Source organism: Bactrocera tryoni, chromosome 5 (assembly GCF_016617805.1).
Source record: "Bactrocera tryoni isolate S06 chromosome 5, CSIRO_BtryS06_freeze2, whole genome shotgun sequence".
Classification (NCBI taxonomy): domain Eukaryota; kingdom Metazoa; phylum Arthropoda; class Insecta; order Diptera; family Tephritidae; genus Bactrocera; species Bactrocera tryoni.
The window spans coordinates 21,899,920-21,914,888 of NC_052503.1; the positions used below are offsets into that span (position 1 = coordinate 21,899,920).

The 14,969-nt window shown below is 36.6% G+C and overlaps 2 protein-coding genes across 5 annotated transcripts; both read left to right on the forward strand.

Annotated features, from left to right (window-relative positions):
* Positions 1–1,828: 1,828 nt before the first annotated feature.
* On the forward strand, positions 1,829–6,623 carry LOC120777437 (odorant receptor 63a-like). 4 transcript variants are annotated; one of them, XM_040108748.1, is made up of 12 exons: positions 3,327–3,418; positions 3,610–3,786; positions 4,353–4,441; positions 4,519–4,615; positions 4,679–4,814; positions 4,869–5,060; positions 5,203–5,307; positions 5,655–5,820; positions 5,891–5,996; positions 6,098–6,199; positions 6,268–6,423; positions 6,491–6,623. In XM_040108748.1, the coding sequence occupies exons 3-12, from the start codon at positions 4,365–4,367 to the stop codon at positions 6,545–6,547; spliced, it is 1,194 nt and encodes a 397-aa protein (XP_039964682.1). In that variant the 5' UTR covers positions 3,327–3,418; positions 3,610–3,786; positions 4,353–4,364; the 3' UTR covers positions 6,548–6,623. The 4 variants fall into 4 exon arrangements, with proteins under 4 accessions (XP_039964679.1, XP_039964681.1, XP_039964680.1 ...); XM_040108745.1 differs by lacking the exons at positions 3,610–3,786; positions 4,353–4,441 and adding an exon at positions 1,829–1,879 and having other exon boundaries at positions 3,278–3,418; XM_040108747.1 differs by lacking the exons at positions 3,610–3,786; positions 4,353–4,441 and adding an exon at positions 1,829–1,879 and having other exon boundaries at positions 3,278–3,418; positions 6,474–6,566.
* Positions 6,624–8,636: 2,013 nt separating this feature from the next.
* On the forward strand, positions 8,637–13,015 carry LOC120778771 (odorant receptor 63a-like). Its single transcript, XM_040110751.1, has 10 exons — positions 8,637–8,764; positions 8,836–8,932; positions 9,009–9,147; positions 9,204–9,395; positions 10,164–10,268; positions 12,055–12,220; positions 12,286–12,391; positions 12,578–12,679; positions 12,742–12,897; positions 12,959–13,015. The coding sequence occupies exons 1-10, from the start codon at positions 8,637–8,639 to the stop codon at positions 13,013–13,015; spliced, it is 1,248 nt and encodes a 415-aa protein (XP_039966685.1).
* The last annotated feature ends 1,954 nt before the right edge of the window (positions 13,016–14,969 follow it).

Consider the following 14,969-nt stretch of genomic DNA (forward strand, 5'->3'; position numbering starts at 1 on the left):
ATTATTTTAATAATACTTTCTTGTCAATACTTGTATTACTCATACGATAATAATATTTATTAGTGTATCAGTATCGCATTTATAATTTGTTGTAATATAATTTAATAGTAAGTCTCAATATATTTACGAACATTTGGTTTTGACATAAAAATTTCTCGGATAGAATATGCAAATTTAATTGCACAAAAGTATTCGCAACTGACTTTAACCGGCTTTAACAATAGGAAGCTGATGCAGGTACTTGTAATCCCTTCGCTTAACATTGGGTTCCAGGGTCGAAGCAAACATGTTCCAAGAATTCACCATAATAATATTACTAGTACAGGGTGTTCTTTTTATACATTTCAAATAAAGGTAGGAAAAAAATAGTGGCCAATATGGTCCAATATATGTACATATATACCCTACAAAAACGAACTTGACCTGACACATACTACATAGCTACAAGAATTAAATCCATATGAATTTTAGTTAGCTCTAACCTTCAAAAGGAGACAGCTGTCGGATCATTAGTTTGTGAATTATATCACTATCAATGAAGCAACTTGTTACTGTGAAAAAATGGATAAAAAGGAATTTCGCGGTTTGATAAAATATTACCTTTTGAAGAGAAAAAATACAGTTGAAGCAAAAAATTCGGCTTGATGACTAGGTTCCTGACACAGCTCTTGGAATATCAACCATCAAGGATTGATATGCTAAGTTTAGGCGTTTTCAAATGAGCACCGAAGACAGTGAGATCAATACTGGACGTCCAAATGAGTTTGTTATCGGCGAAAACATTAAAAAAAATCCACCAAATAATTTTGAATGACCTTAAAGTCAAGTTGTTCGATATATACCTCACTCTAAAGATATCAACTAAATGCATACATCATATCATTCACACTTCTGACCAAAAGCAATGACAAGCGTAATATTTAAACCCGAGCTTTTGCATTGATATGGGGCAATAGTTGAAACAAGACTGCATCATTTCATTTCGAAGTACATTCGCCAGCCATCCGCGTGCAGCCTGCTCCAAAGCGTGTAAAAACACACCAGTTGGCTGGAAAGATTACGGCGTTTGTATTTTGGGATGCAAATGGAAAGTTTTTATTGACTACCTTTAAAAATAAAGGACCATCAACAGCGAATATTACATATGTAGCATTATGGGACGGGGATTAACGGCAACATTTGAAGCAAAAGAAAATGCTGTTTCATCAAGGCAATGCAGCGTGTCAGAAGTCAGTGAAAACGATGACAAATTTGGCTTCGAATCGAAAGAGGTGATCGCCGAAACCGAGGCCTATTTCGAAGCAAATGGGAAATCGTACTACAAAAATGGGATCGAAAAGTTGAAGTGTCCCTATAATCCCTGTATCACTCTTTAAGGGAACTACTATATGTGGAATATAAAAAAAAAAAAACAAATGTTGCCCAAAAAAGTGTTTCATTATAGTCAAAGGCTTAGACTTTGACCTGTTATATGTATACGAAAAATGTGAAAAAATATTATACTATATGGTAATATGCGTAATAAAAGTTTCGAGATTTGGTTAAAATTTTGGGCACTTTCATATTTTTCATGATACCCTTGGTAATAGTCCGTTTCCGTACATCACTGACTTTCCATGTATATCAAGGAACACAACTTGTCATTTTATTTCATTTTAATTTTTAATTCATTATAAATTCGTTATGCACACAAAAACATAAGCAGCATGTTAATAATATGTAATAAGTTAACAAATTATGATAATTGAAAAGTAAACCTATAATCATAACAAAGGACAGGAAACTGTATAAAAAGCGCAAGCAAGCAGTGTAAAGACTCTGAAAGTGAATTCAATAGACGTGACTGCACACAAAATTAATTTACGACTTTCGAATTACGGTAAATGTGTGTTCTCAAAATTTTTAAAGTAATAAGTTCTTTTAATAAAAATCTCAACTTTTCAATCATTTAGCAAAAATTTTAAAAATTTTGTGAAACAAGCATATTTATTAAGATACACGAAAGGCGTAGTATTATTTGCTTGAAGGTGAAAATTGTCGAGTGCGCTTGAAGATCATTATGTAATTCATGAAAATGAAGCCTTTAATATTCAAAAATACACACATTAATGGATTATGGATTAATTAACCTTAGTATTTCACCATTATAGAATTATTTGGTTATTATGCAGTTAGAAGACCGAAAAAAGCGATTTTTCCACAATTTTTTATGAGAAACTTTTAAATTTATTAATCCAAAAATTTGTACACATATTATGGTATCTTTTAACTGTATTTTAAGATATAGAACTAGTAGAAATATTTATTTGTAAAGTAACTACAGCTGATCTCCCAAAGCTCCTCTCAAAAAAGACGTTTTGCGGTGATCACTATATCTCTAAACTGGATGTTCGGAAATTAAAAAACCAAACAGATTTGTATAAACTTATAACAGATCTTGAAAGGAAAAATAAAGTTTTTTTTTTGACAAAGTGGAGGTTACTCAAAAAAATCGATTTTTGTCCAAATTTCGGCCTTAAATTGTTTATAAAAAAATATTTATCGGTGAGAATATATTTTTTTATGGGTGAGAAAAAATTTTCGATTAATTACTACAAAATATATATTTAAGAATCTCGTGTCAAAAAATTGAGACTTATCGGCTTAGCCGTTTTTGAGTAATGTTGGCTACCGACTTTGAAAACACCTTCTTGAGAAAAACGTGTTTAAAGTTTGGCCTTGTACTTCCAAGACCTCTAAAACGCCTATTCAAATTTGCGTGTAACTTCGAAAATATTAGCCGCAACGATATGAAATTTTTTATGTGTATTCTTAAATATATGTACATTAAGATAAAAAACCACGATTTTCAAATATATTGTACACTTTAGTGGATAAGCATATGGTTAACTGTTATTCCGTTATTATAGAATTAAATCACATCAAATCGCACTAAAATCATTGCTGTATTAATCAAAAAATATAGAAAATTTGACACGATACTCGATTAGACTGCACTAAGCGTAAGCGATTTTTTGTTAAAGGCTATGTGATCTCAGTCAGAAGTTCCCAGACCATGTAGATATTATGACGTAACAGTTCCGTAACAGTTCTGTAACATACTTTTGTACAATAACATAACACACCATTTGAATAAAACCCTGAAAGAGTTGTGTTCAAATTCTAAATGATGTCATCTCATATCAATCACGCATTCAAAGAACTATAAATACTATTTAAATGCCAATTTTCGAAAGCATTAACTAATATTACAAATTATAAATTAATATTTTTGTAGTTAATTGCTCACAATGATTCTGGAAAATAAGGAAGAACTATACAAACGCAACTACAACTCCATCAAAGTCTTGTTTCGGGTATCTTACACGTTGGGTGTAAATTTAACCGCGCCTGATAAATTCAAGGATTCATTAAAAATGTAAGTGCAGTCATAATAATTAGTAAAGAAGTGCTAAGTTTGGGTGTAACCGAATAATTTATACGCGCACAATTTTCAAAGATCAAAGTCAGGGTAATACTTTCGAGTGTCGGTAAAACTTCATATTAAGCAAGAAATAACGTTAACTTCGGTTGTACCGAAGAATAATGCTAAAGCGGGTTAATTTACAGGGAGTCAAAAAAACGGAAAAATCGCGTATGCGAGAAATGTTCTACGTTTCATTCAGACCAACTTTGCCTAAGAGAGTAGTCCGATTTCGAGCCAGCGATTTTTAAGGCAAGCACTATAATGGTCGGATCTAAACAATTTGTTCGGAGATTGGACCATTGTCGTACCCGTACCTTTTGGTGAATATACTACCTACATTTCTTCAAATAAAGTAGTTTTCCACCCAAGCGCTTGATTCCGATCGTTTAGTTTATAGTAGTTATAGTATAGCTAGTACATGCTATAGTAGTCCGATATTGACCGTTGCGACAAATGAGCTGCTTCTTTGATACTGATGTGCAATGTATGCAGGCTCGGGTAATTCATCGACCGATTCCACCCATTTCGTTATCAAACTAAAGTATATGAATCTTAATCCGATTTCATCCATTTTCTCATACAAACAGATTCGGTTTATATCTTTTCAGGGTGCGAGACCACGCCTATTTTTTTAAAAACTTTTAAATAAAAATACCCACTTTACCCATCCTTACTAGCACCAAATAGCAGTTTTCTGCCTTACTTAACTATATATACAAGTACACCTTTTCGGCTACCGGTATTTTGTCGGGGTGGCAATGATCCAATTCATCTATCTACAAAATCTTCCCTATAAAAAAAATCAGATCTATCCAGACGGGCAAACGGACATACAGACGGACATTTGAAATTCAACTCATCTCGTCATCCTGATCATTTCGAACAGGAATCTTCACGTATGTTGGTTATTTTTGGCGTTACAAACAACAGTTTGGTGAACAACACTAGAACAGTTGAGAACAACATGTTTTGGGAGTATAAAATCACCACTAATTTCACTAACACTCTTTCTGATCACTGACATATATATATTTCTTTTTATTTTTCGCAAGTATCCAAATTATTTTGATAGCAAGCAGCCTTCTCTCGCTCCTTGCCCACTGGTGGTATCTCAAGCGACATATTGACAGCATACCACTTATAGCTGAGGTTTGTGATATTATAAAACATATGTATATTTATTATATTCTAAATTTTTTATTAAACTCGCAGACCGTTTTCACTGCTTTGCAAATTGGCATGGCCGCCATTAAAATGATATATTTCTTCTTCACTCATCGTACCTTCTACCGTCTGCTGGATCAGACTTTAACACATGAAATAATACGCAAAATAGAAATACTTACTGGTTAGTTACCCATTAAAGTTATCTTGAGGCAATTTAACAAAAATCTCTTTCCAGATTTTCCAATAGATCGGCAGTTGAAGCAAGAGATCGATGACATAATGACTCGAGTTTGGCGCAACACTCGACGTCTATTTTTATTTTATTTTTGTTGTTGTGTTGGTATTATTGCCAATTACTTTTTTACCGCCTTCTTCGTGAATCTCTATCATCAACTGAAGCAAACACCCAATTATGAGTTCTTTCTGCGTAAGTATTGTAAACTGATGATAGGCATTTTTCAATTATCGTAGGACTCAAATGCTATAATCCTTAAATCAAACTCTTTTATGTCCTTCATAGTACTTGATATTTGAATACTTTATAGATATTTATTTTCTCTATAAATCAGCTGTTCCGGCACTGTACCCATTTTGGGAAAAGAAGGGCATGGCATTTCCCTACTATCCTATACAAATGTATATGACCGGTGCTGCGCTCTATGTTTCAGGCCTAGGTGAGTATAAAAGAGTTACCCAAGTAGTACTTCCGAACGGTAAAATAATAAGACGTAGTAAGGGAGTGTGAAGAAAATGGTGGTGAGTCGAATATTCTATATTAATGAGAAGACTAGACGATATCACAAGAACAGCATTAGACTGGAATCCGCAAGGGAGCCGCTGGGAGACCAACTAATACGTGCAGGCGACAGGTTGAAGCTGAGTCGCACGAAACAGGTGGTTCTTAGAGCCAAAAAAAATTTCTAGCGTGATAAAAATTGAATTATAATATATATTTAAAATTCAAAGACATAAAAATTAACAAAAATTAAAAAAATTAACATTAAAATTATACCTATCACAGGTGCGGTGAGCTTCGAAGGCGTCTTTATGGTGCTATGTCAGCATGCAGTTGCTTTAGTGAAGGTCCACAATTTGTTGGTGCAACACGCCACTTCGCCACAGATACCGGCTGAGAGGCGGCTAGAGTACCTGCGATATCTCATAATTACGTATCGCCGCGTAAGCAAGTAATACACATTTATTTATATTAAAAACTATAAGTACTTTTAAGAGAAAAATTCATTTTCCGCCCCGCAGGTATTTGCAAGAAATCAAAACAATTTTCAGGCACATCAGTTTGGTACAGTTCTTGCTTAGCTTGATTGTAATGGGCTTTGTGTTATTCGAGATTAGTTATGGGTTGGTACGTACAATATACTCTATACACTCGTATATATATTTAAATCTTTTTACTTACATATATTATATTTAATTTTCAAACACAAATCTCTTTAAATTTTTAAGGAAGCCAGCATAGTTATCCTCATACGTATGATCATGTATATATCGGCTTCAATATCTCAAATCACTATATACTGCTATCATGGTCAGGCACTAACTAGCGCGGTAATAGATTATAATTAAAAATATCTATTTTTTCTACTATAAAACTAACAATTTTTTTGTTTAATAAGTGCGAAGAAATCCCACTGGCTTATTACAATTGCGATTGGTATGGCGAGAACAAATCCTTCAAAAACCTCATACTAATGATGATTATGCGAACAAATAAAGAGTTTAATATGGAAGTATCATGGTTTACTCTAATGAACTTGACCACCTTGATTTCTGTAAATGAATTACGACTCTATAAATAATATCAAAATTTATTTGCTTAAAGAATTTTTATTTTTACAGTTGCTAAGAGCGAGTGGATCCTACTTTTTACTATTGCAAAATCTTCAAGAAGATTAATATTATTACATTATACATTATACATTATAAATAAAAATGTATTGAATATTTCAATAAAGAAATTAGGAAATGAACTAGAAAACACAAGAAGCTTAAACAAGTAGCGAAATGCTGAGAAAAGCATCAATCAAAAGATCGAAAATCGTTATATAAGGGATATGAGGTTTAGAGTAAAGTCTAGACCAACTTCATTCATATTCAACTCTAAGCCACTTTAGCTAGATTAGATTGTTGATCAAAGATCGCACGTGGACTGCTATATGAAGTCCTTTGTGAGGTCATAGAAAAGAATAACTTCTTTGTTCGAACTTATAAATTAGCAAAACGCTTAGTAGCCAAGACAAATTTTGACAGGCATTTAATTTCCCCTCCCGAGAGTTCGGTGGGATGTCTGAAGGTGGGTACTCCCAAGTGTTTAAGCCTTGAGCTCTCAAACATCAGACAGTGATGAAGGAAGGAATTGTTTCCACCTCATATTCGCCTATACAGCTAATGCAGATGTCGTCTGATATTGGAACAGTAGAACACAAGAGGATACGGAACCACTGACCCGCAGCCATTCTAACCATATCGATTCTAGGTTGTCTCGATGCTGTTAATAGCAAAGTTAGGCACTCCTAATGCACTGTTAATGAGCCCAAGGCTAGTATCGCCGCTACTCTACTGCTACCTTAATGGCTGCAACATCGGCTTGAAAGACACTACAAAAGTCAGGAAGTCTGAAACTTGAGTTGATAGAAAGTTCCTGACAATAAACCACTTCACCAACCTTTCCTCCCAAGCTTTGACCCATCCGTAAAGAAAATCACTGCCCCTCTCCTCCAAAGGCTTCTTCCCAACCACAACTCCCTCGCCGGTATATGGGCAGAGAAGGAGCCGCCAGAGTTCAGTTTTTCGAATCCATGATCCAAGTGATCCGGTATGAAATCAAAGTGTGTTAGGATATCTCAATGTTCAGATACGTGTTCTTTTAAGAACCCAGATACTCTGAGTCTGATGGCAACTTTCGCAGACATACACCTTCCGACGATGTCTACGGGCACTATGTGCAAGATGGCGTTAAGTGCCATGGTTGGAAAGGACGTTAATGTGCAACACATGCTAATGAGCGCCGCCCATTGAACCACACATTGCAAGTGTGGTCCTTTCTAGAGCCCTCCACCACATAAAAAATCCATAGAACATAATGGGTTTTGACTATGGTGTCGTAGAGCTAGAGAACCACTTTCGGTAAAAGACCCCAACCTTTGCCAAAGCTCCTGACAGCAGTATAAGGCCATCGATACCTTTTTTGCTCTCCCTTCGATAATCGATTTCAGTGAAAGATCCCTATCCAGGACATTTCACTGTATCCACCGGTTGCAGACGGATATCTCCCATTTTTGGCAACGGTGCCACCAGGATCTTATATAATCTAGTAAACAAACCCATCTCGGTTTTACTTGGGCTGATAGTGAGACCACTTCCGGCTGTTAAATTTGTTATGGCCCTGAGATACCCGTACGTTAACTAATACACGTTGCTCAGCAACATTCCTTTGACCATAAGTACTACATCGTCTGCATAGGCAATCATACGGCAGCCACGATCCTCAAGTTTTTTAAGCAGCTCGTTAACGACCAGGATCCATAGAAGAGGAGACAGAACTACACCTTGTGGGGTTCCCCTACTCATATTTCGTCAAGCGCGTGCGTTGCTCCATTCCGTTTCAATCACACTGTCGCACAAAAGACTGAAAATGAGGTGCTTAAGTAACTAAATAAGTGATTTCAGCTTGCGTCTGGGCAATTAAAAATTAAGTGGTGGATTCACGCCCCACAAAGCGTTGGTTAAGGCACATAAAAAAACGTCGTCGTCGTATCAAATTCAACTGGTCATAATCGGTTTGGGTGTGAACATTAATGAAATTTTAAGTGCCAGTTTCACGCCCATTCGCGAAGGCAATAATTAGACAACAATAATTTTTAACAGTGGCGAGCTTTGCTTGACCCATTATGCATATGAAAGCGTAGTATTTAAGATGCTATAGCCAACAATTAAGTAATCACATAATAATCAGTTGCATAGTTAAGAGGATATCATAGTCAAGATGAAGTCAGAAAGTGTGGAAGAAATATTTAAACGTAATTACAACTCAATTAAAGTGCTTTTCGGAGTATCCTTCAGTTTGGGTGTGAACTTGACAGCGCCTAGTAAAGTGAAAGATGCCTTGAAACTGTAAGATTGACTATGCAAAGATAAATTTAAATTAAACTATACTTACACATTTTTATTAATTTCTACGCCAGCTTCAATGTGATTTGGGTAGTGACCAGTCTTCTATCCTTATATGCCCACTGGAGTTATTTCATTCGTCATATTGACAACATACCACTTTTAGCTGAGGTTTGTGGTATCTCTAAACATTTTTTGTTCATGTTTTATATATAGCAAATTCTACTTCTTTTTAACGAATCCGCAGACCGTTTGCACCGCCTTGCAAACTCTCATTTCCGCTGTAAAAATGGTGTATTACCTCTTCACACAACGTACTTTCTATCGCCTTCTGGATCAGACTTTGACACATGAAATAATACGCAAAATAGAAATATTTGAACATGGTTTGTTATTGGTTGGGTTTAACATGAAGTAAATATTTTTTTTCATTTCCCAATAGACTTCCCTATAAATCGCCAGTTGAAGCAGGAGATCGATGGTATAATGAATGGAGTCTGGCGTAGTGCAAGGCGCCAAATATTATTTTATTTCTGTTGTTGTGTGGGTATTGTTTGTAATTACTTTTTTGGCGCCTTCTTCGTGAACCTCTATCACCAGCTGAAGCAAACACCCGATTATGAGCATATATTACGTAAGTACCACACTTAAAAGAAAAAAAAGCCAATAATATACTTCTTCATAACCTTAAAATGCCTTCATTAATATGAAAGTTGAAGAACTTACAGCTACCATGATATAAATTCTAGTGATAAATCAAGCAAAAGCACGGCCCTCAGTCAAGTGATTAAAGTTACTTCGAATATCCCAAGAGCCGTCTAATCGAATAATCATACATAGTCCACTTCTCCTTATCACGGAGCGACTTCTTCTTGGCATTCTTCTTTTCGCTGTTTGGCCCAGTTTGGCCCTAATTGGAGATTCCAAGTGTAGGCAGGTCCTTCTTCTCCTGGCCTTTTCAACGGAGTGGAGGTTTTCCTCTTCCTCTGCTTGCCCGGGCGTGTACTCCGTCGACTACTCTCAGCGCTGGACTGTTTTCATCCATTCGCATGACATGATCTAGCCAGAGTAGTCGCAGTCTCTTAATCCGCTGAACTATGTCAATATAGTCATATATCTTGTAAAGCTCATCGTTTCATCAACGGTGGTATTCGCCGTTGCCAATGCGCAAAGGACCATAAATCTTCTACAAAATCTTTCTCTCGAAAACTCGTAAAGACGACTCATTAGCTGTAGTCATTTCCCATGCCTCTGCACCACATAACAGGACGGAGATGATGAGTGACTTGTGAAGGTTCAAAAACCTTTTTTTTTTTAAATGCGTTGTAATGACAAACAATTAGTTCATCCATAAAAAAAAGACATTTTACAAAGTTTTTAATTATTTTCTGTGTAATTTCAGCGTTTCCTGCTCTGTATCCAATTTGGGAAGATAAAGGCATGACATTCCCCTATTATCCATTGCAAATGTATATGTCTGGCAGTGCTGTCTATATCGCTGGCATGTGTGAGTATAAACGAGTTATCTATGTAGTAATTGCAAACGAAACCAACTTAGTAAGGAAGAGCTTAGTTTGAAACACCTCAATATTCTGTACTAATGTGAGTCTTCTTCTACAGCTTCGACACTAGTTGCCTCTAACCTTTGCAAGGCCCGCCAATTTTACATCCCAAGTGGAAATATGTCTCTGTGCACTTCGTACTTTCATTGGATGCTTAGTCGGCCTTGCTTCCGTTGTCCTCCCATGGTTTTCGAATCAAAGGAGCTTTTCGCTGGGGCATGGCGTTCCATGCGTACGACTTGGCCTAACCAGCACATTCATTAGATTTGTATGCGCTTATCTATATCTATTCCATCGTAGAGCTCATACAGTCCGTGATATCATCTTGTTCGGTACACATCGCATACGCAGATGGCTCCAAAGATCTTGCGGAAAACAGTTCTATCGAATTTTAAGTGCTTTCTGATCTCAGTTCGCCATCATTTATTTTTTTGCTTCATACAATCGTAGGACGGGAATGATAAAAGACTTATAGATCGTAGTTTTTGTTGTTCGAAAGAATTCATATTCGGTATCTTACTGACAATAGTTCTTCTGCGCTTCATATCCTGACTTAGGTTGTTGGTGGTGATAATGCTGGTTCCGAGATATACAAAATTCTTCAACTTTTCAAATTTATAGCTGCCAACAATAACGCACTTCCCAAGATGCGAGGAATTTTTGTGTGTAGTCTTCAGTTGTTTTATCTTGCCCTCGCTCGCAACAAGACCCACCTCTTCCACTTCTTTTTCTAAACTAGAAAGGTTGTGACAAAAAAGTACTCGAAAATTGTAAATAAAACGCATAATCTTTAATTATTCTTCAATATTTATTTTATCGCCTTCAAAGCAATCTCCACCAGATGTAATACACTTATGCCAACGATTTTTCCAGTTCTCGATACACTTTTCATAAGCACTTTTTGAGATGGCTTTAAGCTCCTTCAGCGAATTTTGTTTCATCTCGTCGATCGACTGTAAATAACTCTGTTCCATTCCGATGACTGTTGTCTTCTCTACATTTCAAACTCATAAACCCATGTCTCGTCGTCATAAACCCATGCTCTCCATGAATATGCGGTCGGAATTCGCACGATCAAGTGACTTGTTTACGGTATTTTTGAAAAAAAATTCAGCGTCATCGGGACGAGCCGAGCAAGAACGCGCTTTATACTCAAAGTATTCAACGAAATCATTCGAACGGACTCTCGACAGATGTCGAGCTTTCTTGCTATATCTCTAATACTTGCCGGACGATTTTCAAGCGCCGTATCTTTCACTTTTTTAATATTTTCATTAGTTGAAGAGATCGAAGGTCGTCCAAAACGAGGCATGTCTTCAACGATCTTTCGACCGTCTTTGAAGGCTTTGTACCACTCGTAGGCTTGTTTTTTTTTGATAAAACTGTATCACCGTATGCCTTTTTTAACATTGGTATTGATTCCACAAACGAAATTTGGTTAGAAAGACAAAATTTGAGACGAATTCTTTGTTCGATAACTTTATCCATTGTAAAAATCACAACGCACTACTGAGGTGTGCCCACTTAAATAGCTCCCGTAAATAAACTGGTTGACAGATGGCGCTCATATTTGGCATAGTAATTAAGGACAGTTATACAAAGTTAGCAACTATATTTTTTTAAATATCATTTCCGGATGCTTTTTTGTCATAACATATTACAAATTCAGAAATAAAGGGATCATTAAATTAATTAATAGAAAAAATTAACATTAAGTTTTATGAATCTCAGGTGCGGTGAGTTTCGAAGGCGTCTTCATCGTGCTATGTCAACATGCTGTAGGCTTGGTGAAGGTCCACAATTTGTTGGTGCTCCGATCCGCCTCACCATTGATACCGGCTGAGAGGCGGATTGAATATCTGCGTTATACCATAATTACTTATCAGCGAATAAATGTGTAATAGAATTATATATTGAGTATAAAACAATTTCAATTCAAAAATTTTTAAAATTTCAAAACAGTTTTGCGCAGCAGATCCAAACAATTTTCAAGCACGTCAGCTTGTCACAATTCGTACTGAGCTTGATTGTATTTGGTTTTGTACTGTTCGAAATGAGTTTCGGTTTAGTAAGTAAATGCAAACAAATTTATTTTAAAGCAAAAAAAAAAAACTTTAACAATTTTTTTGTTAATAATTTATTATAATTTTTTTTTTTAATTTCCGATCTGAATATTTTATTTTAATTCTTAATATTTTTTTAACAAAAATTTTCATAATTTCTTTTAATAAAAATTTGTTTCTAAAATCTTTAGGAGTCCAGCATAGTTATCGTTATTCGTATGATAATGTATTTTGCGGCAGGAGGAACTCAAATTATTCTCTATTGTTATAATGGTCAGCAGCTAACAAGCGTGGTAATTATTAAAAATAATGTTTTTATATAAAAAATAAAAGACACAAATTGTTACTCTAACAGAGCGAAGAGATTCCGTTAGCATTTTATAACTGTAATTGGTATGAGGAAAGCGGCAAGTTCAAACAACTGCTACGCATGATGATTATGAGGACTAATCGACCTTTTAAGTTGGAAGTGTCTTCGTTTACTCTCATGAATTTGGCCACCTTGATTGCGGTAAGCAAATAATGAACTACTATAAATGATCTAAAATACCACATTTATTTATTTTTCACAGTTATTCAGAATGAGTGGTTCGTACTTTTTGTTATTGCGCAACATTCAAGAAAAATAAACACCAAAATTGTAAATTTGGCATAAATAAAAAAAGAACAACGCTATTATAAACTCTACAATGCACCAGTTTTTTTTTTAATTTCATATATCAATTTTTACAGGAATGTAGGAAAATGTCGAGCGGCGAGCGTTACTCTAGCGATTGCTCGACAATGATGCTTTGTCAATACAGCTTCGATGGGAGGGAAATCCAAATTGTTTCGTATCAGCCTGTGAGCCTATTTTATATTAGCGTAGCTTTTATTTTGTAGATAGTGTTATCACTCCTCAGTTTCCGCATTTCTACAGGCCACCCCAAAACCCAAATTACCCAAATTCTGCGGGGCAAAAGTTAAATAGAAAATATTTGTAGGTCTGCAAGTAATTGGACTGGGAGAGACTGTTCACATAGACTTTAGACTTTATCTACATATCCGTCTTGTCGAAGACAAATGTTACTGTAGACAGTCAAACGGTGTGTTATCACACGTTTTTGGTGGCCAATCGGCTGGCCCTAAATGAAATTTTCTGCTAAAATGTTGCCGAGATCACGAGCTTCGAATTCAGGCATCAAATAGTCGGTCCGATGATTCTACCGGCCCAAAAACCACAGCAAACCGTGGTTTTTTCTGTATGAAATGACAGCTCTTGAATCTCTTCAGGTTGCTCTTCGTACCAAATACGGCAATTGCATCGGATCTTCTTGAAAGTTTTCAAGAGCCTGCAAAGCGAAGCGATGTCCCTAGGGAAGGTAGAGCGGCTTCAGTTATTGCACAAGATGTATATCGTACGCTTCAAATATAGGATCTCGCCAAGTCGTTCCATACATCTGTTTGACTTTCCACGATCCTCGTTCACACTCTCAACTACGGCCGATATATAGTCTTATTCTTCTCCTTTACTGACCTAGACACCGCTTACGCGGTAATAGCCGAGTCAACAACAGCGCGCCAGTCATTTCTTCTTTTCGCCTTTTGGCGCCATTGGAGATTCCAAGCGTAACTAGGTCCTCCTGGTCTTTCCAACGGAGTGGAGGTCTACCTCTTCCTCTGCTTACCCCGGCGGGTACTGCGTTGAAAACTTTCAGAACTGGAGTGTTTTCGTCCATTCGGACGACATGACCTAGCCAGTGTAGCCGCTGTCTTTTAATTTGCTGAACTATGTCAACAACGTCGTATATCTCGTACAGCTTATCGTTTCATCGTCCCTAAATCTTCTGCAAAACCTTTCTCTCGAAAACTCGTAACGACGACTCATTAGCTGTAGTCATCGTCCAGGCCTCTGCACCATATACCAGGACGGCGATAATGAGTGACTTGTACAGTTTGGTCTTTGTTCGTCGAGGCATGACCCACTCAGTCCGACGTAGCACCTGATGGCAAGAGTTATTCTGCGTCGGATTTCGAGGCTGAACTTTGCGGTGATTTCGTTTCACAATACGCCCGATAGAACCTTATATGAGATGTTGAGGAGGCTTATCCCACGGTAATTGGCGCAAATTATGAGGTCTCTTTTCTTGTGAATTGGGGCAGAGCACACTTAAATTCCTATCGTCGGACATGCTTTCATCCGACCTTATCCCATAAAGAAGCTGATGCATGCTCCTTATCAGTTCCTCGCCGCCGTATTTGAATAGCTCGACCGGCAATCCATCGGCCCTGCCACTTTGTTGTTCTTCAGACGGGTAAGTTGCTATTCGAATTTCTTCATATTCGAGCAATAAAACTTCTGCTCCATCGTCATCGATTGGGTAATCGAGTTCACCATCTCCTGGTGTTATGCTTTCACTGCCATTCAGCAGGCTGGGAAGTGTTCCTTTCAAAATTTTAGTATGCTCTGGGTATCAGTTATAATATCACCTCTGGGGGTTCTACAAGATTATATATATGATATTGATCCGTATTTCGTAGAATTTTCGAGCATTACCCCTGTCGGCCAGCTTGGCAAGCTCTTCGTATACACACATTTCGCCC